The sequence below is a fragment of the Patiria miniata genome, unplaced genomic scaffold (assembly GCF_015706575.1).
Source record: "Patiria miniata isolate m_02_andy unplaced genomic scaffold, ASM1570657v1 HiC_scaffold_4, whole genome shotgun sequence".
NCBI classification, from domain to species: Eukaryota; Metazoa; Echinodermata; class Asteroidea; order Valvatida; family Asterinidae; genus Patiria; species Patiria miniata.
The window spans coordinates 9,759,407-9,785,967 of record NW_024037071.1 but is presented as its reverse complement, the minus strand read 5'-3'; the positions used below and the strand labels follow the sequence as shown (position 1 = coordinate 9,785,967).

General features: G+C 40.6%; 2 protein-coding genes across 4 annotated transcripts; both read right to left on the bottom strand.

Moving 5' to 3' along the window:
• Positions 1–751: 751 nt before the first annotated feature.
• LOC119739731 (sulfotransferase 1C2-like) lies at positions 752–11,002 on the bottom strand. Of its 2 annotated transcripts, none has more exons than XM_038214766.1 (7): positions 10,749–11,002; positions 6,804–7,102; positions 5,704–5,936; positions 3,636–3,747; positions 3,236–3,330; positions 2,294–2,486; positions 752–1,880 (listed from the first exon to the last, which is right to left on the bottom strand). In XM_038214766.1, exons 2-7 carry the CDS (start codon positions 7,024–7,026, stop codon positions 1,768–1,770), a joined length of 969 nt encoding a protein of 322 aa, XP_038070694.1. In that variant the 5' UTR covers positions 7,027–7,102; positions 10,749–11,002; the 3' UTR covers positions 752–1,767. The 2 variants fall into 2 exon arrangements, with proteins under 2 accessions (XP_038070694.1, XP_038070695.1); XM_038214767.1 differs by having other exon boundaries at positions 6,804–7,099.
• Positions 11,003–13,001: 1,999 nt separating this feature from the next.
• Positions 13,002–25,783, bottom strand: LOC119739729 (sulfotransferase 1C2-like). Of its 2 annotated transcripts, none has more exons than XM_038214764.1 (7): positions 25,470–25,783; positions 17,988–18,286; positions 16,931–17,163; positions 14,937–15,048; positions 14,537–14,631; positions 13,597–13,789; positions 13,002–13,176 (listed from the first exon to the last, which is right to left on the bottom strand). In XM_038214764.1, exons 2-7 carry the CDS (start codon positions 18,208–18,210, stop codon positions 13,064–13,066), a joined length of 969 nt encoding a protein of 322 aa, XP_038070692.1. In that variant the 5' UTR covers positions 18,211–18,286; positions 25,470–25,783; the 3' UTR covers positions 13,002–13,063. The 2 variants fall into 2 exon arrangements, with proteins under 2 accessions (XP_038070692.1, XP_038070693.1); XM_038214765.1 differs by having other exon boundaries at positions 17,988–18,283.
• Between the last annotated feature and the right edge of the window lie 778 nt (positions 25,784–26,561).

Genomic DNA, 26,561 nt, shown 5'->3' with positions numbered 1-26,561 from the left:
GGAGATTGATGATGGCAATGGATTAAAATTAAGACCTAATTAAATATGAATAAAATAACATGTACATTGTATATTGTAGTTGAAAATCACCCAGTGGATATGTAGTGATGTCTGTATTAATGTCTGCTCTAGTATCTGGCAACCCGGATTGATTAATAAACTAATTTGAACACCCCGTGACGTAGACATCAACCTCGCAACCGTCTAGGGCATCCAATCAATCAATCAATCAATCAATCATGTTTTGTCAATAATAATACATGTGGGAACAACATTTTTATTTTACTTTCGCCGATGGATAATTTGGTTTGCAAACAATAATTCAGCACATAAAAACAATCTGGGGCGAACTTCCACGTATAGCGTCAGTTCGTAAACATCATTGCACCATGCATGTCCTAAGCTGTCAAGTTGTTTTTACGAAGTGATAAAATAGTACGTGCGCCAGTTCGTAAAAAAGCTCTCACAACGTACATCATACAAAAGCGCATAAAAAATGGATTTACGAACCGAAAAACTTGTTTACAGTTCATTTTCTCCACTAAAATTCCGATTATGAATCTAACCCGTAGGTGTGTTATTAAAAACACCTTCTGTGGAGGTGACCTGCAAAATTTTACCCGAAATAGTGAATGTTAAACTATAAAATTTGTCATATGAAAACTCGTATAACTTTGAAAGCGGTTTTCTGGAAATCTAGTTTTTACGTGAAATGCTTGTTTCGCCGGTTCGTAAAAACGGCGACGATATGTCCGATTATATTTTCTATTTTCAATATTTATTTACTGATAGTTATCAGCAAATTTTAGCGATTTTACAACTGAGAATGTATTACACGTATAATTATATTTATAATACGGCCATCCAGAGGTCCCAGGTTCGAACCCCGCTGCAGTAAATTTCGCCGTTCAACCTTAAAATCATTATAAAATGCATCTTGTCAGTATTCTGATGTGATTTCTTTGAATAAATTAAGTATATTTGGACTAGGAATTGATTTTACATCTGTGCACTGTTAAACATTATGTTGTTTTACAACCAACTACAGCAAAAATCTCTGTGAAAATCATCGAAAGGAACAGAGGGTTTGTTTTTATTGCTTAAATACAGTGATTAATTGTTGGGGAACAAGTATTGTCGAAACTGTTTGTAATTCTACAGCATCCCCGTTAATCAACAAAGGTTATAACTGTTGTGAAAACTGGCTCGTGCTGGATTTTTTGTTTTTGTTTAAATCGATGTTGCATGATATTTGAAAACCCTACATATAAACGGATAATTAAATTAATGGATCCTGTCTTGAATTTATTTCTTCAAAAATGAGGCAATTATCAGACCTCAGCAGCGAGTGATCGGTGTGCGAAATATACAATATTTGGGATGTGTTTCCGCGCGTTCTGGATATAAAGTGCGTGCAATACAAACTCAGTTAGCCACGCGTGTACTAGTACAAACCGAACAGCACAGACAATTTCAAAGCAGTGCTTGCCAAAATTAAGCACCGAACTCTCGGAACATGCCCCGGCCTTATAGATTAGGGGTTGTTCTTGCAGAAACAACCAGCGAAGAAGGACAATGCTCGAAGGACTGAGAATTTAATTGTATGCAGTGCTTTGAAATTGTGTAATGCTGCGCTGTTTCGCACCTGAAATTCTAATCGTAGGCTATTTATCTGGTGAAGCTCTACAGAATGAAATACACAGAGGAAGTACATGTACATCCAGTAGTACTATACAAGCTAGTGCAGCCCGACTCATATCGGGGCTCTCAAAGCTCAAAGTCAAAATCCAAGCCGGTCCCTTCCATCCTCAGGGCGTAGATCTTGTCGAAGAGGGCGCTCTGTGCCACCGTGAAAGTGTTCTTCCAGTTGCCGACTTTTCCTGTTGTGGCGAATAAAATAAAAGGTGAAAAACATTGTTCAATCAATCAGAACACACGCCTGATGAAATGCTCCGTACAATATTTCATTGCGTAGGAAAATATTAAAAGATGGTTTTCTCGTTATCTGTCAATATTTCCTATTCTTTCAGAATCATTAAGAGATGTCAAAAGCCGAAGTTCTAATCCTGGCAGAATCTTATAATACCTTACTGCTGGGTTGGGAATGTCCACTGTCATTTTTTTGTGTCACTTGGGTAAAAGGAAAGGGTTGCAAGAAACAAAGCAACACGAAAGCTTTGTTCTAAATTGAGTAGTATATGAAAGATGGGGAAACACATAATAGGAATGGGGAACCATTAAAAAAAGTTTTTAAAAATCTGAAAATCAATGGAATATCACAACCACACCACACCTTTTCTAAGCCACGGAGTTACTCCTAAGAAACGCGTCATCAGTTTTCCCTCCTCCCCGTGTTCCTCCTCAATCTGTTGATAAGTCTTCTGCATCCCACCAAAGGTCACGCGTTCCACGATGTCATCGATGACGTCATCGGGTAGATCCTTCCCGACATGCTTTGCTAGTTTGCAAATGGAGCCCCTGAGGTCCTGAATAAAACAACGAATCAAAGTGACATTTTTGAAGCGTTTGCCTCAGCTACACATCTATACTTCTGAATATATTTGCCATACGTTTTCCAGATAAATTCCAATAATCTCCACTGCAGTGTAAGGGTGAGTTTAATATTCGTGGTACGAACTCATTATCTTGTGCACAATGGGCAATAATAACATAGTGATTATTGCATTTGTATGCGTAATAATCATAGTGGTGACATTGAAAGTGACAGCTTTTCAACACTTGTTACAGCTGATTAACGCCCCCACTCCTCCATCAAAGTTGTATAAGGTTTTGTGGTTTAAGGTGGGGGTTTTTTCGTAATAAATGGGTTGCTAACAATGCTTTTTGACTCAATGGGGTCGCCAAAACCTTTGTCTTAACAGGAATTTCGTACTGTCCGCTTTCGTCTTAAGCGATTTTTTACCATAGACATGTGCACAATTTTGCCGGGACCGAAGATATGTGTTTGTAATAACCGGAATTTCGTCCTAACCGTTTTCGCTATAACGGGAGACGACTGTACATTCAACAATTCTTTTGCAATGACGCAGAGCAGCAGGACACGATCAATGATTCTGAGGTTTGAGTGGTCCGAGAGCATTGAAACAGTGACAGCGTCATTGATAATGACAACCAGCCGAGGACGATGGTGACATGCACCAAGTATACGGCCTTCTGAACATCAGTGCAAGACGTACAGTCCGTGTTTCATCAATGAAGTCTCTCTTATACGAACCTTGTGGAGATCTTCGTACTTTATAAACAGAAAATTCTCCTTGTCCCGATGGTTCCAATAGCTGAGCACGTGATCAAACCAACATCCCAATACCACTGGAGATACATGGAGGAACAAACAAACAAACAAACAAATAAACAAACAAACCTAACAAACCAACAAACAATGGACAGAAAGTCAATACATTATTTGGAGACCTTTTTTTGCAGTCCACTTAAATATTATTGTTCAGTCAATATTTGAGAAAAATAGAATCCGCTTAAACAAAACCATAGGTCCCGGTTTCTACCATGAAAAAAAGAAAAGGAGGGAAGAAAAGAGAAAATGAGCTGGGGATAATAGCGATTTGTGTTATCTAATATCGGCCACAGTTAACTTTGCTTTGCATTTAAACTTATACCTTTCCCTTGGACGAATCCGAAGAACATCTCATCAAAATCCAATTGTTCTGCCCCCATCAGGTTGTATAAAGAAACGAGCACGTCCTTCGGATTTCGGGCCACGTAAATTACCTGTACCTACATTGTACAAATTAAACAAAACAAAATTATACAACGCCCGAGTAAATCCCCGTCCTTTGAATGACGATTGTCATTGAATTATTCGTTCAACCCAAGGCCTGCCGCACCGCAACCCGCCCCCCCCCCCATTCTTATTCCTCCATGGTTATAGTAATAATGTAATTACCTATATGTCTGCCTGTCCGCAACAATCGCACATTAAAAAAATCTGCTGGGCCTGACACCCCAGCCCACCCCTGCAAAAAGTCCCTGGTGACTCAGACCAATCAGATAACAAGGTGTAGCATATTCGGTGACAGATGGACTATTCAATTCGCCTCGTGAAATGGAACATTCCACTGTCACTTCATGAAGTAATTCTTGCCGTTGCACTTGAAAAAAAGGTGTATTTGTGCATCAATAAACACAGAACATTACATATGGTAATCGTACAAGCCTACAAGGTATATAGAGGTTTGTGTGTGATGTCCTTCAATATGACGTGCACCTCGCTGCGGGAACGTTGCAATGATGCACGTAGACTCGTGCTGGTCTTTCAAACAGACAAAGAAGCGATGTTATTTGCCTCTGTCAGGATTTGTAATGTGAAAGGATGAGCTAACAGTTTTCTAAAAGCAAATATCAATGTCAAAATCGTCAGGGCGCCATGCTCTCCCCATGCAATGTATTGGGGTCAGCTGGCGGCTATTGACCAATCGACAGCCTTCGTTTTGTTTGTCACGAAATAGCGTCATCAGCAGTCAGGCATAAAATTTGAATATTTGTTTTACAATGAGTGAATGGTATACAAATATTGAGTGGCTCAGCGTGGAATGGGAGGAATATTTTCTTCGCCGAGTGAACTGGAAAAGTCCAGATTTAACCGAGCGATAATATTCCTCCCATTTCACAATTTAAAGCCACTCAATATTTGTTTTATATAACTGACATGTAGATCCTTGAAATGTGATATATTTGAACTTTTTTTTCAATACAAAACTGGAGGAAAATGTATTTCTCTCTTCCAAACCACCCCTTCACGAAAATGGTTGAACCCAACACTGTAGCGCTGGCCCTTTGGACCAATACGCGCTATGCGCAACGCTGAACGCGCACACCAGCATGCATTTGCACACGAATACCGCGTCATGATCCCAACTGTTGAATAGTATACAAATATTGAATGCTTCGAGTGGTGTAGTAAAACTAGGCTCCCGAGGTGATCCATGGACATTCTATTTTCCCGAGGCGAAAATAGAACGGTCCATGGATCATCGAGGGAGGCTAGTTTTACTTCACCACGAGATAAAGCATTCAATATTTGTTTTATAACACTTCACCCACAGATTCTGCTTGATTTTAATATTTTACATTATTTAAATCTGAACACAGTTGAAATAAACTTCAATTTTTAATACAAAATTGGTGGAAAATGTATTTCTCTCTTTAAAAACTAACCCTTCACGAAATGTTTGAACCCAAGTCTGCGGCGCGCTCTCTTTGGAATAATACGCGCTACGCACAACGCGCAACGCGCACACCAGCATGCATTTGCACACAAATACCGCGCCGTGGAAATAGTGCTTTGGTTGCTAATGGCATAGTACTTTGGTTGCTATGCGCATAGTACTTTTGGCCGTGCACAGAAAGATAGCAAAATTAGAAAGTAACATGTGACTCGCTCTCGGCCAATCAAGACACAGAATCTGTGGGTGAGGTGTTAAAATATTTCCCATTCCCCATGGGCGGATAGTACTTTTTGAGCCGCGGCGTGAAAGGGAGCAATATCGAATGACATGTGATGTGAGTTCCACTAATCAAATGACTAGGATCTGTATGTCAGTTATATAATAGTGCTCATGCACGGGGCGAGGAGCTGATAGTTTCATTTTTCTTTTTTTACCTTTTTTCAATCCCTTTTTCTTCATTTTAATGATTAACTGACAAGTGGGGGAAAAAATACATTACCTTTCCATGCTTAGTAAAGATTTGGGGAGGAAGAAAGCTCTCCAAGCAGTTGCTTACGATGCACCGTGGCGATGCCATGGCTGCGTACTTCTTGTACCCGGGGGTCACACCATCAAATTGAATCAGGTCATCTTTAATCGTGAATTCCAGCCCGATGTTCATGAAAGTGCGGTCATAATCGCCCCTCCCATCGTGGAGGATATACTGCATTATTTCGCCCACCCAGTGAGTGCCTGTTTGTGGACAGATCTCATCCAATTAAAATTTGACTCCAGTTTGAATTACTATAAGTCGGTATGTCAAAAAGAAAAAGAAAAAAAATCAAATACGCGGGATCAACAATCCACCAATCACATTACAGGGATTTATACAGGCGTTGTATAACAGCCAATATATTTCTGGTAGGCGAAGAAAACTGAAATGAGCTTCCACTGAGCCATTGACATTTTAAAATTGTGTAGTTTCTATCGCAGTAGTTTTAGTAGTCATAGTTACAAGTTACATGTACTTGTTTCACTGTTATTACAATTGTAGAACTGTTCTTTATACCCAATTTTAAAGTCTTTGTCAAGCGCTTTGAGGCCTTTGCATAATGCGCTATATATTACGCATTCATGTTATTATTATACTACTTGATTGGGTTGCACTGCAACCATTAACCATTTCTTCCGCTGCCAAAAAAAACCCTATAGCTTCTGGCCCAATTTCGCCGCCCCACCTCCCGACCTAATTTCACACAAGACATGAGGATGTTATTGTTTCAAAAAGACTGCATTATATCTGCATTAATGGTATTTGTCGAGTGTGTCGGAGGGGACAAGTGGCCATTATGGGCTCCGTGCGCTGACGAAAGAGGGCACCCTTTTACCTTGCAACGACGTCCCATGGGCGGGACATTTCGCTGGTTGACGCGCACCGTTCCTTGTGTGTGACGCACGTACACCAGGGGATTTGTACTATTGTACATAGTGGCCGCGCTTTGCGGCAAATGAATTGCAGTCAGGCAAGATGGCGTCGGTCGGTCACCCCAACTGTACTCTCTTTGCCGGTGAGGGGGTACTTGTGAACGGAGCGGATAGTGTAGGCTCATCAATCCTCACCTGATCTTGGGTAGGTGAAGACGTAAACGTCGTCATCGCGCACTTCGAAAGTCTTCAGGGCTTCCAGATTGGATGGTTGTACGGCAGCCGGGAATTTGAACCCATTCACGACATGGCTGCCTTGCATCCTGTCAAAAGCCGCCAACTTCTCCTCCACTTGTTGGTGCGTCTTCCCGTTGACCAAGTCCGGCATCATCGCCTGGATTTGTTCGGCAAAGCTCATGGTGGCGGTTAGGCTAAGAACACTGTGCAAAACGGTTTGGCTGTGTCCCGAGTCTGCCTGTTGAACAAGTCTCCTGCTAATTGCACAAAAGACAGTACAGATTAGGCCCTAGACATAACAATTTAATGTCGTCTTGTGTGCCCTTATGAAGTGCAGAACCATATATTGTACCCATCACCACAATCAATATACCTTTATCAGGGTACGCCATCTTGAAAATCAGGGCAAGGCATATAACGCCAACAAACATGGCGGGGTAATGACAACGATACCCGTCTGCTCAACAAATAGACGGGTATCTCGAAGGGCTGGTACCATTTTGCAAGCAAACGAGTCTGGGTACAGTGCGGTAAAGCTGGTAAGTGAAAAAAAGAAATGTTTCACGTTCCCGCGCATACACCGAACTCGAATTTTCCTCTTATTTTTGGTCATGGGCTTAATAAGATGTGACCAACCTAGAATGTTGATCGGATTGCTGTTTTCGGGGAATTTGAGCTATCCAGTGATGTAGTGCCTAATTGATGCTGGGCCTTGGCCTTATGGCTACCTTAAGACTGGACTTTAGGGCCTTGGCCTTGGCCTCGAGGCTTGAGGGCAAAAGCCTTGGCCTTGGCCTTGAGGGATCAGTGCCTTGCAATTTTGAGTCAAGGCTCTTCAAGGCCCATATATTTTTGCATTTCCCATATAAATATGTTTGAAATTTTGCTGTTACCATTTTAATCGTGTTACCATGGAGGAGGGAAACACCCTACAGATTTGTGTGTTGGGCACACTTTCACTTTTATAGCATCACATTTTGTTACCGTTGTAGTACATTAATTTGCTGCAATAATTTTCTGTACACTTGAAGAGCTAATGAGATAATCGATTTAATTGAATACAATTATGGAATAGATCTGTGACTGCTGATCATGCTCTGATTATACTGCCCTCAATAACTAATACTACGCTACTTTTTTCTAACTGATGATCAATCTGATTGGTTGTATATATCTCCCTGATAAGCGCTAAAGATTTGCATGTATCTGTTTTAGGTAATGCTATATTTCTGACCATGTTGGCCCAGCAAATTTAAATTCCCCAAATCAGTTTCTTGGATCCCCCTTTTGTTACACTCGGGAGAATTGTGCGTCAGTTTAGAAGTAAATCATTATTTTGTTTTAGTTAAACCATATTCATGAAGACCTGAACTTATACTTTAATATAGATACAATGCAGTCATAAAACATTGTATGTGAGCATTTTGATCACAATTAAAGACAAGTTGTTCTTCTTAATGAGCGATTCGTGATGATGTGTCATGTAATATAATTAGTTCTATATTAGTGGTCATTTTATAAAACAGGGCCTTGGCCTTGGCCTTGAGGGTTAAGCCTTGGCCTTAGCCTTAAGGCTTGAGGGTCAAAGCCTTGGCCTTGGCCTTGGCCTTGGCCTTGAGGGTCAAAGCCTTTGCTCCAACACTGGAGCTATCGATTCATTGATAAGAGTGTCAATCAGCTGTAACCTCATTCACCGCACACACTATTCATGCCACCATGTTTTGCGTTGTAAGCCTCGCTTTGATTTTCAAGATAGTTCAAAATATTGTGCAATGTTTCTCAGTAAATGTGACATTAAGTTGATTTTTTTTGTGACCAAAAAACTTTGAAGCTCGCGGTGATTCGGACGACAGCTCTCCTTTATAATTTACTGTGAACAATATCTGAAGAGGAAAGTTGTGGTTTTCGACCGAGTAAGGTTGTAGTGCTTGTACCAGCATCTTGCAACTCTCAGTAAATGTACGACATAAATCTGTAATTTGTGTGACCCAGAACTTTGAACTTCGGTGATCCTTGCGACAACTGAGCTTTGTACTGCATTGAAAAATAGATAACGGTGTAGATTGTGGTTTTCTACCGAGTTGTATCAGTTTCCTACAACTGTATCGAAGCACATTATTTATTTATTTGTTTATTTATTTCTTCTTTATACCGGGTGGCCCATTCAGTCCTTTTACCAGAACTTATCTCCCATGGGTCAAAGTAGGGGTTATAATACAACAAAACATGACTTGAACATTAACAGTGATAAAATCAAATTTTAAGTACAATGTATGTATATTCACATTGCACAGGATGAAACAAACGTTATTTTTAAAACGGAGAGCATAAAAATTGCTTTAAAAAATGAACCTCACAATTAACGTGTGTGTCGCATGCGAGTTAACTGTCACACTCCAAACTTTCCAGCATGAAAATAATAGCCTAATAGCCAACCACAATGCACTAGACATCAATATAATAAAAACTTTAACCATCTACAACAAAGGTTTATAAAAAAAAAATTAAAAAAATTAGAGTCTTGAGAATAAGAGCGAATGATAATTGATTAACACCTGATTGGCCCCTCCCCCCAAAAATGTACTGGATCCGCCTTTGACTATACCCAAGATGAGAGGCCAAGGGATCAACGATAACAAACTACCTGATCAGATGTCACACACGCACACACACACACCCGTTTACGTTACATATCTTGTGTGGACATTCCTTTGTTTTCGTGTAGTTAAGAAAACTCTGAAAACTGTGAAAACTCTTTTAACCCATTTTTTTTTCTATGATTCCCTATAGTGTTTTCTCTTCATTCTGCTACGGATAAACCTAACCCAAAAATGCCTCTAAACCTGTTTTCCAGAAAGGGCAAAACCTTATGTGGACACGGCTTAGTCCACATAACGTTAACACAACCTGCATTATGTGGACATCTCTTGTTCACAAGTCCACATAGGGAATGTAAGACAAACTCACCACCACCAAATGTAAAATGTGGAAAAAAGTTTTCCATGCACATATAGGCCTCCAATTTTTTCAATTAATTTCCAAGCACCAAAAAATTGCATCCTTTATGGTGATTTCCTCCACTTTCCCTCCTCTTCTCTCACCCTCTCATTCCTATTTCTGAATTAGTCACTTCGAACCTCGGACTCTTGTTTGAAACACAACACTTTTACCACAAGGCCGTGCACGATCGCTGTTGCAATAATCAATCTTTGGACGCATTTAAAGTATCCATTGAATAATGAATATTAAATGAACTCAATATTGATGAGAAATGATATATTCATTATGACTTTTTAAAAGGAAAATAAAGTCCGAATTTCGTTACGTTCGAATTCATTTTTTTTTCTTCATGTTTTTGGAAAAGTAAAGTCCAAAACGCCATATAGCGTACACCCATACGCGGATGTCGTTTGGGAGAGAAAAAAATCGCGGTCGGCTCATGGTTATCGATGTCATCATGTGTTATCGATGTCATCGCTAAAATTCCAACTTCAATCGCTATGGCCGGCTGTCTCCAACGTTAGTTCTGCAGGTGTGCATCCAAAAATGTGCTCTAAAGAAAAGACATTTCATAAAAAAATATATAGGCATTGCCGGAGGTTTCTGGATTCATCTTGGGTGAAATCACAAGGTGAGGTAAAAATGGATGTGTTTGGCGGCAGGTTAACTGGAGGCCAAGTACGGACAACTTCCCAATGAGGCGGCAGCACTTTAATAACCAGCGAAGCTCTTACATGTACACATGTGTCAACCAAAACGCCCGCTCACACAATCAAACCACTGACAATCAGGACCCCTCTGCTCTGGCGAGGTTGCTCAATGTACAAAAGTATAGCCCCTCTCACACAATCTTAGGGTAAGCATGCAGTCATAGCAAAAAGTACGTCCACTCTGAGTACTCACCACGGCTCGCTCTCTGCAACTGTCCAGTTAATACTAGCTGGCACAACTTTTAAGGCTTCCGATGCACGTATAGTAGCTACAAGTACCCCCACAATATTGGCTTTCAGGACGGTTTTATTTATATACGCAACAAATAACTTAATTTACAAGGCAAGTAGAACAGCGGAAACATCAGCCGCATGAAAAGCATCAGACATGATCACGTACGTACGTGTGTGAATGGTGTGTGTGAGAGAACAAATGACAAATTACAGTGCGTGAACTTTGACCTTACTATTCACAGGCTGTCACGTCAAGACAGGGCGCTCTTCAATAATTTGGCTCCCTACGGAAGCCCGTTCGTTCCAGGTTTTAAAAGTAAAAAAAAACATTTTTATTGCGAAATAATGCAATAGCATTGCGAAATAACGCAATAGCATTGCGAAATAACGCAATATCATTGCGAAATAACGCAATAGAATTGCGAAATAACGCATATTACTATTGCGAAATGACGCAATACTATTAAGAAATAACGCAATAGTTTTTGTTAAATAAACCCACTGTTTTTTGAGAAAAAATGCATGAGTCCGAATGATTGAACCTATAGGCCTACTTCGGCCTACTTTAGGCGTACTTATAGGTAAATTCTCACGTCATATTTTCTGACAGATCAAGTTTGTATGGTGTATAAAACCCCACCCTGCATGGCGGATCCTGGATTTGTAAAGGGGGTTAGCGGAGGACAAGTAATAAATAGGACCAAAGACCTAAAGCAGTGACTAGAAATTTCTAAGGGCAGGTAAGGGCATTTGAATGGAAAAAGGCAGTCTTTACAAAATATTGGGGGGGGGGGGTAAAAAAACCCTTAGTTCCAGTTCATGCAACTGTGGTGCAGGCATCATGGAGAAACACCCAGATCTCAAAGGGAGTAGGAGCCGGGGCGTGGCCCCTTGCCCCTTTAGTTACGCCACTCTAGACAATATGTCCGATTATATTTTCTATTTTCAATTTGTATTTACTGATAGTTATCAGCAAATTTTAGCGATTTTACAACTGAGAATGTGTTACATGTATAATTATATTTATAATACGGCCATCCAGAGGTCCCAGGTTCGAATCCCGCTCCAGTAAATTTCGCCGTTCAACCTTAAAATCATTATAAAATGCATCTTGTCAGTATCCTGAGGTGCTTTCTTTGAATAAATTCAGTATATTTGGACTAGGAATTGATTTTACATCTGTGCACTGTTTAATATTATCTTGTTTTACAACCAATTACAGCAAAAATCTCTGTGAAAATCATCGAAAGGAACAGAGGGTTTGTTGTTATTGCTTAAATACAGTGATTAATTGTTGGGGAACAAGTATTGTCGAAACTGTTTGTAATTCTACAGCATCCCCGTTAAGCAACCAAGGTTAACTGTTGAAAACTGGCTCGTGCTGGATTTTTTTGTTTTTGTTTTAATCGATGTTGCATGTTAATTGAAAACCCTACATATAAACGGTAAATTAAATTAATGGATCCTGTCTTGAATTTATTTCTTCAAAAATGAGGCAATTATCAGACCTCAGCTGTGAGTGATCGGTGCGCGAAATATACAAATATTTGGGATGTTTTTGCGCGCGTTCTGGAAATAAAGTGCGTGCAATACAAACTCAGTTAGCCACGCGTGTACTAGTACAAACCGAACAGCACAGACAATTTAAAAGTAGTGCTTGCCAAAATTAAGCTCATAACTCTCGGAACGGGTCCCGGCCTTATAGTTCAGGGGTTGTTCTTGCAGGAACAACCAGCGAAGAAGGACAATGCTCGAAGGACTGGGAATTTATTTGTAAGCAGTGCTTTGAAATTGTGTAATGCTGCGCTGTTTCGCACCTGAAATTCTAATCGTAGGCTATTTATCTGGTGAAGCTCTACAGAATGGAATACTCAGAGGTAGTACATGTACATCCAGTAGTACTACACAAGCTAGTGCACCCACTCTCAGATTTGTATCCTTGTGGAGATATTCCTTTGTTCTCGTGTAGTAAAGTGTTCAATTTTGAAAGTGAAGTTTCAAAATGCTGTTATTTTAACCAGAATTAGTTTCCTTGGCTGAAATTTGGACTTAATATCCCTTTTCTAAAACTCTTCCATTTGCGACGGATCAACCCACCTTGGAAATTCCTATTTTTTGAGTAAAACCCATATATCTATTTCGTGAAAACCTTGTGGAGACCTATTCATCTATAGAAATTGCCCTGTGGAGACCTTTACAATGTTTTGTTCCCTATTGTGTGTGTGTCTCCACAAGGATAAAAATTTGTAGTCAGCCCGACTCACATCGGGGCTCTCAAAGCTCAAAGTCAAAATCCAAGCCGGTTCCTTTCATCCTCAGGGCGTAGATCTTGTCGAAGAGGGCGCTCTGTGCCACCGTGAAAGTGTTCTTCCAGTTGCCGACTTTTCCTGTTATTCGAATAAAATAAAAGGTGAAAAATATTGTTCAATCAATCAGAACACACGCCTGATGAAATGCTCCGTACAATATTTCATTGCGTAGGGAAATATTAAAAGATGGTTTTCTTGTCATCTGTCAACATTTCCTTTTCTTTCAGAATCATTAAGAGATGTCAAAGAGCCGAAGTTCAAATCCTGGCAGAATCTTATAATACCTTACTGCTGGGTTGGGAATGTCCACTGTCATTTTTTTGTGTCACTTGGGTAAAAGGAAAGGGTTGCAAGAAACAAAGCAACACGAAAGATATATAATTTGTTCTAAATTGAATAGTATATGAAAGATGGGGAAACACATAATAGGAATGGGGAACCATAAAAAAAAGTTTTTAAAAATCTGAAAATCAATGGAATATCACAACCACACCACACCTTTTCTAAGCCACGGAGTTACTCCTAGAAAACGCGTCATCAGTTTTCCCTCCTCCCCGTGTTCCTCCTCAATCTGTTGATAAGTCTTCTGCATCCCACCAAAGGTCACGCGTTCCACGATGTCATCGATGACGTCATCGGGTAGATCCTTCCCGACATGCTTTGCTAGTTTGCAAATGGAGCCCCTGAGGTCCTGAATAAAACAACGAATCAAAGTGACATTTTTGAAGCGTTTGCCTCAGCTACACATCTATAGTTCTGAATATATTTGCCATACGTTTTTCAGATAAATTCCAATAATCTCCACTGCAGTGTAAGGGTGAGTTTAATATTCGTGGTACGAACTCATTATCTTGTGCACAATGGGCAATAATAACATAGTGATTATTGCATTTGTATGCGTAATAATCATAGTGGTGACATTGAAAGTGACAGCATTTCAACACTTGTTACAGCTGATTAACGCCCCCACTCCTTCATCAAAGTTGTATAAGGTTTTGTGGTTTAAGGTGGGTTTTTTTCGTAATAAATGGGTTGCTAACAATGCTTTTTGACTCAATGGGGTCGCCAAAACCTTTGTCTTAACAGGAATTTCGTACTGTCCGTTTTCGTCTTAAGCGATTTTTTACCATAGACATGTGCACAATTTTGCCGGGACCGAAGATATGTGTTTGTAAATTTGGAATTTCGTCCTAACCGTTTTCGCTATAACGGGAGACGACTGTACATTGAACAATTCTTTTGCTATGACGCAGAGCAGCAGGACACGATCAATGATTCTGAGATTTAAGTGGTCCGAGAGCATTGAAACAGTGACAGCGTCATTGATAATGACAACCAGCCGAGGACGATGGTGACATACACCAAGTATACGGCCTTCTGTACATCAGTGCAAGACGTACAGTCCGTGTTTCATCAATGAAGTCTCTCTTATACGAACCTTGTGGAGATCTTCGTACTTTATAAACAGAAAATTCTCCTTGTCCCGATGGTTCCAATAGCTGAGCACGTGATCAAACCAACATCCCAATACCACTGGAGATACATGGAGGAACAAACAAACAAACAAACAAATAAACAAACAAACCTAACAAACCAACAAACAATGGACAGAAAGTCAATACATTATTTGGAGACCTTTTTTTGCAGTCCACTTAAATATTATTGTTCAGTCAATATTTGAGAAAAATAGAATCCGCTTAAACAAAACTATAGGTCCCGGTTTCTGCCGTGAAAAAAAGAAAAGGAGGGAAGAAAAGAGAAAATGAGCTGGGGATAATAGCGATTTGTGTTATCTAATATCGGCCACAGTTAACTTTGCTTTGCATTTAAACTTATACCTTTCCCTTGGACGAATCCGAAGAACATCTCATCAAAATCCAATTGTTCTGCCCCCATCAGGTTGTATAAAGAAACGAGCACGTCCTTCGGATTTCGGGCCACGTAAATTACCTGTACCGTACATTGTACAAATTAAACAAAACAAAATTATACAACGCCCGAGTAAATCCCCGTTATAGTAACAATGTAATTACCTATATGTCTGCCTGTCCGCAACAATCGCACATTAAAAAAATCTGCTGGGCCTGACACCCCAGCCCACCCCTGCAAAAAGTCCCTGGTGACTCAGACCAATCAGATAACAAGGTGTAGCATATTCGGTGACAGATGGACTATTCAATTCGCCTCGTGAAATGGAACATTCCACTGTCACTTCATGAAGTAATTCTTGCCGTTGCACTCGAAAAAAAGGTGTATTTGTGCATCAATAAACACAGAACATTACACATGGTAATCGTACAAGCCTACAAGGTAGAGGTTTGTGTGTGATGTCCTTCAATATGACGTGTACCTCGCTGCGGGAACGTTGTAATGATGCACGTAGACTCGTGCTGGTCTTTCAAACAGACAAAGAAGCGATGTTATTTGCCTCTGTCAGGATTTGTAATGTGAAAGGATGAGCTAACAGTTTTCTAAAAGCAAATATCAATGTCAAAATCGTCTGGGCGCCATGCTCTCCCCATGCAATGTATTAGGGTCAGCTGGCGGCTATTGACCAATCGACAGCCTTCGTTTTGTTTGTCACGAAATAGCGTCATCAGCAGTCAGGCATAAAATTTGAATATTTGTTTTACAATGAGTGAATGGTATACAAATATTGAGTGGCTCAGCGTGGAATGGGAGGAATATTATCGCAAGGTAAAATCTGGACTTTTCTTCGCCGAGTGAACTGGAAAAGTCCAGATTTAACCGAGCGATAATATTCCTCCCATTTCACAATTTAAAGCCACTCAATATTTGTTTTATATAACTGACATGTAGATCCTTGAAATGTGATATATTTGAACTTTTTTTTCAATACAAAACTGGAAGAAAATGTATTTCTCTCTTCCAAACCACCCCTTCACGAAAATGGTTGAACCCAACACTGTAGCGCTGGCCCTTTGGACCAATACGCGCTATGCGCAACGCTGAACGCGCACACCAGCATGCATTTGCACACAAACATCGCGTCATGATCCCAACTGTTGAATAGTATACAAATATTGAATGCTTCGAGTGGTGTAGTAAAACTAGGCTCCCGAGGTGATCCACGGACATTCTATTTTCCCGAGGCGAAAATAGAATGGTCCATGGATCACCGAGGGAGGCTAGTTTTACTTCACCACGAGATAAAGCATTCAATATTTGTTTTATAACACTTCACCCACAGATTCTGCTTGATTTTGATATTTTACATTATTTAAATCTGAACACAGTTGAAATAAACTTCAATTTTCAATACAAAATTGGTGGAAAATGTATTTCTCTCTTAAAAACTAACCCTTCACGAAATGTTTGAACCCAAGTCTGCGGCGCGCTCTCTTTGGAATAATACGCGCTACGCACAACGCGCAACGCGCACACCAGCATGCATTTGCACACAAATACCGCGCCGTGGAAATAGTACTTTGGTTGCTAATGGTATAGTACTTTGGTTGCTATGCGCAAAGTACTTTTGGCCGTGAACAGAAAGATAGCAAAATTAGAAAGTAACATGTGACTCGCTCTCGGCCAATCAAGACACAGAATCTGTGGGTGAGGTGTTAAAATATTTCCCATTCCCCATGGGCGGATAGTACTTTTTGAGCCGCGGCGTGAAAGTGAGCAATATCAAATGACACGTGATGTGAGTTCCACCAATCAAATGACTAGGATCTGTATGTCAGTTATATAATAGTGCTCATGCACGGGGCGAGGAGCTGATAGTTTCATTTTTCTTTTTTTACCTTTTTTCAATCCCTTTTTCTTCATTTTAATGATTAACTGACAAGTGGGGGGAAAAATACATTACCTTTCCATGCTTAGTAAAGATTTGGGGAGGAAGAAAGCTCTCCAAGCAGTTGCTTACGATGCACCGTGGCGATGCCATGGCTGCGTACAACTTGTACCCGGGGGTCACACCATCCAATTGAATCGGGTCATCTGTACTCGTGAATTCCAGCCCGTTGTTCATGAAAGTGCGGTCATAATCGCCCTTCCCATCGTGGAGGATATACTGCATTATTTCGCCTACCCAGTGAGTGCCTGTTTGTGGACAGATCTCATCCAATTAAAATTTGACTCCAGTTTGAATTACTATAAGTCGGTATGTCAAAAAGAAAAAGAAAAAGAATCAAATACGCGGGATCAACAATCCACCAATCACATTACAGGGATTTATACAGGCGTTGTATAACAGCCAATATATTTCTGGTAGGCGAAGAAAACTGAAATGAGCTTCCACTGAGCCATTGACATTTTAAAATTGTGTAGTTTCTATCGCAGTAGTTTTAGTAGTCATAGTTACAAGTTACATGTACTTGTTTCACTGTTATTACAATTGTAGAACTGTTCTTTATACCCAATTTTAAAGTCTTTGTCAAGCGCTTTGAGGCCTTGGCATAATGCGCTATATATTACGCATTCATGTTATTATTATACTACTTGATTGGGTTGCACTGCAACCATTAACCATTTCTTCCGCTGCCAAAAAAAACCCTATAGCTTCTGGCCCAATTTCGCTGCCCCACCTCCCGACCTAATTTCACACAAGACATGAGGATGTTATTGTTTCAAAAAGACTGCATTATATCTGCATTAATGGTATTTGTCGAGTGTGTCGGAGGGGACAAGCGGCCATTATGGGCTCCGTGCGCTGACGAAAGAGGGCACCCTTTTACCTAGCAACGACGTCCCATGGGCGGGACATTTCCAGGGGATTTGTACTATTGTACATAGTGGCCGCGCTTTGCGGCAAATGAATTGCAGTCAGGCAAGATGGCGTCGGTCGGTCACCCCAACTGTGCTCTCTTTGCCGGTGAGGGGGTACTTGTGAACGGAGCGGATAGTGTAGGCTCATCAATCCTCACCTGATCTTGGGTAGGTGAAGACGTAAACGTCGTCATCGCGCACTTCGAAAGTCTTCAGGGCTTCCAGATTGGATGGTTGTACGGCAGCCGGGAATTTGAACCCATTCACGACATGGCTGCCTTGCATCCTGTCAAAAGCCGCCAACTTCTCCTCCACTTGTTGGTGCGTCTTGCCGTTGACCAAGTCCGGCATCATCGCCTGGATTTGTTCGGCAAAGCTCATGGTGGCGGTTAGGCTAAGAACACTGTGCAAAACGGTTTGGCTGTGTCCCGAGTCTGCCTGTTGAACAAGTCTCCTGCTAATTGCACAAAAGACAGTACAGATTAGGCCCTGGACATAACAATTTAATGTCGTCTTGTGTGCCCTTATGAAGTGCAGAACCATAAATTGTAACCATCACTACAATCAATAAACCTTTATCAGCGTACGCCATCTTGAAAGTCAGGGCAAGACATTTAACGCCAACGACACCCGTCTGCTCAACAAATAGAAGGGTATCTCGAAGGCCTCTCGAAGCTGGTAAGTGAAAAAAAGAAATGTTTCACGTTCTCGCGCATACACCGAACTCGAATTTTCCTATTATTTTTGGTCATGGGCTTATTAAGATGTGACCAACCTAGAATGTTGATTGGATTGCTGTTTTCGGGGAATTTGAGCTATCCAGTGATGTAGTGCCTTGATGCTGGGCCTTGGTCTTATGGCTGCCTTAAGACTGGACTTTAGGGCCTTGGCCTTGGCCTCGAGGCTTGAGGGCAAAAGCCTTGGCCTTGGCCTTGAGGGAATAGTGCCTTGCAATTTTGAGTCAAGGCTCTTCAAGGCCCATAGATTTTTGCATTTCCCATATAAATATGTTTGAAATTTTGCTGTTACCATTTTAATCGTGTTACCATGGAGGAGGGAAAAACCCTACAGATTTGTGTGTTGGGCACACTTTCACTTTTATAGCATCACATTTTGTTACCATTGTAGTACATTAATTTGCTGCAATAATTTTCTGTACACTTGTAGAACTAATGAGATAATCGATTAAATTGAATACAATTATGGAATAGATCTGTGACTGCTGATCATGCTCTGATTATACTGCCCTCAATAACTAATACTACGCTACTTTTTTTCTAACTGATGATCAATCTGATTGGTTGTATATATCTCCCTGATTAGCGCTCAAGATTTGCATGTATCTGTTTTAGGTAATGCTATATTTCTGACCATGTTGACCCAGCAAATTTAAATTCCCCAAATCAGTTTCTTGGATCCCACTTTTGTTACACTTGGGAGAATTGTGCGTCAGTATAGAAGTAAATCATTATTTTGTTTTAGTTAAACCATATTCATGAAGACCTGAACTTATACTTTAATATAGATTCAATGCAGTCATAAAACATTGTATGTGAGCATTTTGATCGCAATTAAAGACAAGTTGTTCTTCTTAATGAGCGATTCGTGATGATGTGTCATGTAATATAATTAGTTCTATATTAGTGGTCATTTTATAAAACAGGGCCTTGGCCTTGGCCTTGAGGGTTAAGCCTTGGCCTTAGCCTTAAGGCTTGAGGGTCAAAGCCTTGGCCTTGGCCTTGGCCTTGGCCTTGAGGGTCAAAGCCTTTGCTCCAACACTGGAGCTATCGATTCATTGATAAGAGTGTCAATCAGCTGTAACCTCGTTCACCGCACACACTATTTATGCCACCATGTTTTGCGTTGTAAGCCTCGCTTTGATTTTCAAGATAGTTCAAAATATTGTGCAATGTTTCTCAGTAAATGTGACATTAAGTTGATTTTTTTTGTGACCAAAAGATTTTGAAGCTCGCGGTGATTCGGACGACAGCTCTCCTTTATAATTTACTGTGAACAATATCTGAAGAGAAAAGTTGTGGTTTTCGACCGAGTAAGGTTGTAGTGCTTGTACCAGCATCTTGCAACTCTCAGTAAATGTACGACATAAATCTGTAATATCGTCACCGACACCACGAAGTGACCTTAACCCCCGCAAAGTGGAAAATGTGTGTTTTGAGATACAAACGATTTAAGTTGGCGATGTTTTGAAACGGTGATCTGAACATCGTTTTAGCCTCAAAATACATATATTTATACATTGTCTGAAAGCTGGGATCTTGAATGTCACGTTAATGTATGATTTTCATTGAAATAAATTACTATTAATGAGTTATCAAACTAATTAACCATAACGTCACTTCGTGAAAACTCAAAATTCAGATTACGCTGTGTTCGAGTTTTCACGAAGTGACACTAACCACGTGTTTGTATTAGCTAACGGGTTAGCGCTACTTCGTGAAAACGCCAGAAGTGAGGCGCGCGTATCACGTGACATTTGTGTCACTTCGTAAAAACGCAAAACCCGTTTTTGACGCGTAGTGTGCAGACACTTTACACGCGAAAGAATGGTATAGTACACTTCGTGAAAACGCGTACACTTCGTGAAAACGCATTTTCCGGTTTTGACCCATTAAGTTGTAAATGTTAATTAACGTTAACTAATGTTTTGACAAAACTAATTAACTTTGTGCTTCGTAACTTCTTGAGGTGATTGATTATGTGTAATTAATCACAAATCAGGAAAAAAATCGAAATCGCAAAATATCGATTTTTCGAGGTTAGTGTCACTTCGTGGTGACGGTGACGATATGTGTGACCCAGAACTTTGAACTTCGGTGATCCTTGCGACAACTGAGCTTTGTACTGCATTGAAAAATAGATAACGGTGTAGATTGTGGTTTTCTACCGAGTTGTATCAGTTTCCTACAACTGTATCGAAGCACATTATTTATTTATTTGTTTATTTATTTCTTCTTTATACCGGGTGGCCAATTCAGTCCTTTTACCAGAACTTATCTCCCATGGATCAAAGTAGGGGTTATAATACAACAAAACATGACTTGAACATTAACATTGATAAAATCAAATTTTAAGTACAATGTATGTATATTCACATTGCACAGGATAAAACAAACGTTATTTTTAAAACGGAGAGCATAAAAATTGCTTTAAAAAATGAACCTCACAATTAACGTGTGTGTCACATGCGAGTTAACTGTCACACTCCAAACTTTCCAGCATGAAAATAATAGCCTAATAGCCAACCACAATGCACTAGACATCAATATAATAAAAACTTTAACCATCTAAAACAAAGGTTTATAAAAAAAAATTTAAAAAAATTAGAGTCTTCAGAATAAGAGCGAATGATAATTTTAACACCTGATTGGCCCCTCCCCCCAAAAATGTACTGGATCCGCCTTTGACTATACCCAAGATGAGAGGCCAAGGGATCAACGATAACAAACTACCTTATCAGATGTCACACACGCACACACACCCACACCCGTTTACGTTACATATCTTGTGTGGACATTCCTTTGTTTTCGTGTAGTTAAGAAAACTCTGAAAACTGTGAAAACTCTTTTAACCCATTTTTTTTTCTATGATTCCCTATAGTGTTTTCTCTTCATTCTGCTACAGATAAACCTAACCCAAAAATGCCTCTAAACCTGTTTTCCAGAAAGGGCAAAACCTTATGTGGACACGGCTTAGTCCACATAACGTTAACACAACCTGCATTATGTGGACATCTCTTGTTAAAAAGTCCACATAGGGAATGTAAGACAAACTCACCACCACCAAATGTAAAATGTGGAAAAGTTTTCCATGCACATATAGGCCTCCAATTTTTTCAATTAATTTCCAAGCACCAAAAAATTGCATCCTTTATGGTGATTTCCTCCACTTTCCCTCCTCTTCTCTCACCCTCTCATTCCTATTTCTGAATTAGTCACTTCGAACCTCGGACTCTTGTTTGAAACACAACACTTATACGACTAGGCCGTGCACGATCGCTGTTGCAATAATCAAACTTTGGACGCATTTAAAGTATCCATTGAATAATGAATATTAAATGAACTAAATATTGATAAGAAATGATATATTCACCCTTATGAAAATTCCCCCCAGTCACCACAGTGTGGAACTTCTGTGTGAACACAGTGTGTTCACATAGTGTCCATACGGTGTATACACAGTATGGTCACAAAGTGACTGTGATCACACTGTGTTCTCTGTGTGCGACACTGTGAATTTGGAACAAATTCATAGTGTCATGACAGTGTGAACACAGTGTGATCACATAGTGTCCATACGGTGTATACACAGTATGGTCACACTGTGATCACACTGTGTTCTCTGTGTGTGACACTGTGAATTTGGAACAAATTCATAGTGTCATGACAGTGTGAACACAGTGTGATCACATAGTGTCCATACGGTGTATACCACTCAGTGGTCACACTGGGTTCTGTGTGTGCGACACTGTGAATTTGGAACAAATTCATAGTGTCATGACAGTGTGAACACAGAGTTTTCACAGTGCTCACACTGTGTGCACCTATGTGACCATATAGAGATCACAGTGTCCACACTGTGTGACAATATAGAGATCACAGTGTCTGCACAGTGTGACCATATAGTGATCACAGTGTCTGCACAGTGTGACCATATAGTGATCACAGTGTCCGCACAGTGTGACCATATAGTGATCACAGTGTCCATACAGTGTGACCATAGTGTCCGCACAGGGTGGCCATATAGAGATCACAGTGTCCACACAGTGTGACCATATAGTGATCACAGTGTCCACACAGTGTGACCATATAGTGATCACAGTGTCCACACAGTGTGACCATATAGTGATCACAGTGTCCACACAGTGTGTCCATATAGTGATCACAGTGTCCACACAGTGTGACCATATAGTGATCACAGTGTCCACACAGTGTTCACACAGTGTGACCATATAGTGATCACAGTGTCCACACAGTGTGACCATATAGTGATCACAGTGTCTGCACAGTGTGACCATATAGTGATCACAGTGTCCACACAGTGTGACCACATAGAGATCACAGTGTCCGCACAGTGTGACCATATAGTGATCACAGTGTCCGCACAGGGTGACCATATAGTGATCACAGTGTCTGCACAGTGTGACCATATAGTGATTACAGTGTCCGCACAGTGTGACCACATAGAGATCACAGTGTCCGCACAGTGTGACCATATAGTGATCACAGTGTCCCCACAGGGTGACCATATAGTGATCACAGTGTCTGCACAGTGTGACCATATAGTGATCACAGTGTCCACACAGTGTGACCATATAGTGATCACAGTGTCCACACAGTGTGACCACATAGAGACCACAGTGTCCGCACAGTGTGACCATATAGTGATCACAGTGTCCGCACAGGGTGACCATATAGTGATCACAGTGTCCGCACAGGGTGACCATATAGAGATCACAATTAAATACAGTTCACAACAGAAAGTTTCCATTATGCATGTTTCAAAGAAATATTTATTGCGTAAAATCTTGAACTTGGTTTAAATACATGTATAAATAATTGTAATGAACCATAAGGTACAGTGAATACTAACAGCACGCGATAGACTATAAACCACAGTTAGTTGTACCCAGCACAAAGACTCTGCAATAAAATGACTGAACTGTGCGAATATCCGAACTGTTTCTGGGTTCCCCCCCCCATTTATTTTGGCTTTGTACAATAACTGACCGGAAAATCGCAAACGCAAAACCAACACCGACCCTACTGAAATGAACAACCTGACCCGACCGAAACTCGTTTTGGGGTTGCATTTGCAAAACATTAGTTTCGTTGCCATTAGTCATCGGTTTGGTGGCTGAACAAGAACTATGCACTCATGCATTAACAAACTTTGACTAAATCAAGATCAAGAAAATGTGTTCTCCCCTAAATAAAGCATTCACTGAACTAAAACTTTATGAGATTGATTTTAAGTTCCAATCTTTAGATTCGTAAGCACTTCTGTTGCTTCAAATGAAACATTTGGCACAATATAGTGCTACATGCAGTAGGCTACTAGCACGAAAAATGACGAGAAATACATGTACATGTACTATGTCCGGATACTCTCACCATGGAGGAATAAAACCACCAAATTCACGACAGCTACATGTACATGTACATCTTAATACGCGATGGATATCGCACTGTACCCAGACTCCAGAGCATTTCAAATGACACGAACCCTTTCGAGGCACCCGTCTGTTGTGTGTGGTGCATATGGTGGTGCATATAGCCTACTGCGTGCGTGATTCTGTGAGCTTGTCTTACATACGCAGTGTGGACTTCCGAACAAAAGACGTCCACATAATGTAGGTAGCAGCGACGAAGTGTGGACTTGCCCACGTCCACACAGTGTTTCCCCATTTCTGGAAAACAGGTTTAGAGGCATTTTTGGGTTAGGTTTATCTGTAGCAGAATGAAGAGAAACACTAAAGGGAATCATTGAAAAAAAATTGGGTTGTAAGAGTTTTCACAGTTTGAGAAAAATGAGTTTTTCCACTGGTGTTCCTTAACTACACGAAAAGAAAGGAAAGTCCACACTAGGTATGTGAAACAAGTCTGGGTGTGTTCACAGTGTGTTCTCAATTTTGACCAACACTGTGACAAAATCACGGTGAGTTCACAGTGTGTTCACACAGTGACGATTCACAGTGTGAACCTGACACAGTGTGTTCACAGTGTGTTCTCAATTTGGACCAACACTGTGACAAAATCACGGTGAGTTCACAGTGTGTTCACACAGTGACGATTCACAGTGTGAACTTGTCACAGTGTTTTCACAGTGTGGTCTCTATGTGGATCAACACTGTGACAAAATCACGGTGAGTTCACAGTGTGTTCACACAGTGGCGATTCACAGTGTGAAAGGATCACTGTGTGTTCACAGTGTGTTCTCACAGTGGTCATAGTGTTCACACTATGACCACAAAGAGACCACACTGTGGTGACACCGAGGCATTTTCATGACTTTTTAAAAGGAAAATAAAGTCCAAATTTCGTTACGTTCGAATTCATTTTTGTTTCTTCATGTTTTTGGAAAAGTAAAGTCCAAAACGCCATATAGCGTACACCCATACGCGGATGTCGTTTGGGAGAGAAAAAATCGCGGTCGGCTCATGGTTATCGATGTCATCATGTGTTATCGATGTCATCGCTAAAATTCCAACTTCAATCGCTATGGCCGGCTGTCTCCAACGTTAGTTCTGCAGGTGTGCATCCAAAAATGTGCTCTAAAGAAAAGACATTTCATAAAAAAATATATAGGCATTGCCGGAGGTTTCTGGATTCATCTTGGGTGAAATCACAAGGTGAGGTAAAAATGGATGTGTTTGGCGGCAGGTTAACAGGAGGCCAAGGACAACTTCCCAATGAGGCGGCAGCACTTTAATAACCAGCGAAGCTCTCACATGTACACATGTGTCAACCAAAACGCCCGCTCACACAATCAAACTACTGACAATCAGGACCCCTCTGCTCTGGCGAGGTTGCTCAATGTACAAAAGTATAGCCCCTCTCACACAATCTTAGGGTAAGCATGCAGTCATAGCAAAAAGTACGTCCACTCTGCTGAGTACTCACCACGGCTCGCTCTCTGCAACTGTCCAGTTAATACTAGCTGGCACAACTTTTAAGGCTTCCGATGCACGTATAGTAGCTACAAGTACCCCCACAATATTGGCTTTCAGGACGGTTTTCTTTATATACGCAACAAATAACTTAATTTACAAGGCAAGTAGAACAGCGGAAACATCAGCCGCATGAAAAGCATCAGACATGTTCACGTACGTACGTGTGTGCATGGTGTGTGTGATCAGTGAACAAATTACAGTGCGTGAACTTTGACCTTACTATTCACAGGCTGTCAAGACAGGGCGCTCTTCAATAATTTGGCTCCCTACGGAAGCCCGTTCGTTCCAGGTTTTAAAAGTGAAAAAAAAAACATTTTTATTGCGAAATAACGCAATAGCATTGCGAAATAATGCAATAGTTTTGCGAAATATAGCATTACTATTGCGAAATGACGCAATACTATTGCGAAATAAACCCACTGTTTTTTGAGAAAAAATGCATGAGTCCGAATGATTGAACCAATAGGCCTACTTCGGCCTACTTTAGGCGTACTTATAGGTAAATTCTCACGTCATATTTTCTGACAGATCAAGTTTTTATGGTGTATAAAACCCCACCCTGCATGGCGGATCCTGGATTTGTAAAGGGGGTTAGCGGAGGACAAGTAATAAATAGGACCAAAGACCTAAAGCAGTGACTAGAAATTGTAAGGGCAGGTAAGGGCATTTGAATGGAAAAATGGTAGTCTTTACAAAATATTGGGGGGGGGGGGGTTAAAAACCCCCTTAGTTCCAGTTCATGCAACTGTGGTGCAGGCATCATAGAGAAACACCCAGATCTCAAAGGGAGTAGGAGCCGGGGCGTGGCCCCTTGCCCCTTTAGTTACGCCACTCTAGACAATAATGTCCGATTATATTTTCTATTTTCAACATGTATTTACTGATAGTTATCAGCAAATTTTAGCGATTTTACAACTGAGAATGTGTTACATGTGAAATTATATTTATAATACGGCCATCCAGAGGTCCCAGGTTCGAATCCCGCTCCAGTAAATTTCGCCGTTCAACCTTAAAATCATTATAAAATGCATCTTGTCAGTAT

What these genes read in the sequence shown, in the direction of transcription:
- LOC119739731 (XM_038214766.1), bottom strand. Translation starts at nt 7,026, where the DNA reads ATGAGCTTTGCCGAACAAATCCAGGCGATGATGCCGGACTTGGTCAAC. An exon ending in CGGATTCGTCCAAGGGAAAG is followed by an intron (nt 3,331 to 3,635) that starts GTATAAGTTTAA and finishes ATGTATCTCCAG; the next exon opens with TGGTATTGGGATGTTGGTTT. An exon ending in AGTACGAAGATCTCCACAAG is followed by an intron (nt 2,487 to 3,235) that starts GTTCGTATAAGA and finishes TGTTTTATTCAG; the next exon opens with GACCTCAGGGGCTCCATTTG.
- LOC119739729 (XM_038214764.1), bottom strand. Translation starts at nt 18,210, where the DNA reads ATGAGCTTTGCCGAACAAATCCAGGCGATGATGCCGGACTTGGTCAAC. An exon ending in CTTCACCTACCCAAGATCAG is followed by an intron (nt 17,164 to 17,987) that starts GTGAGGATTGAT and finishes GTCCACAAACAG; the next exon opens with GCACTCACTGGGTAGGCGAA. An exon ending in AGTACGAAGATCTCCACAAG is followed by an intron (nt 13,790 to 14,536) that starts GTTCGTATAAGA and finishes TGTTTTATTCAG; the next exon opens with GACCTCAGGGGCTCCATTTG.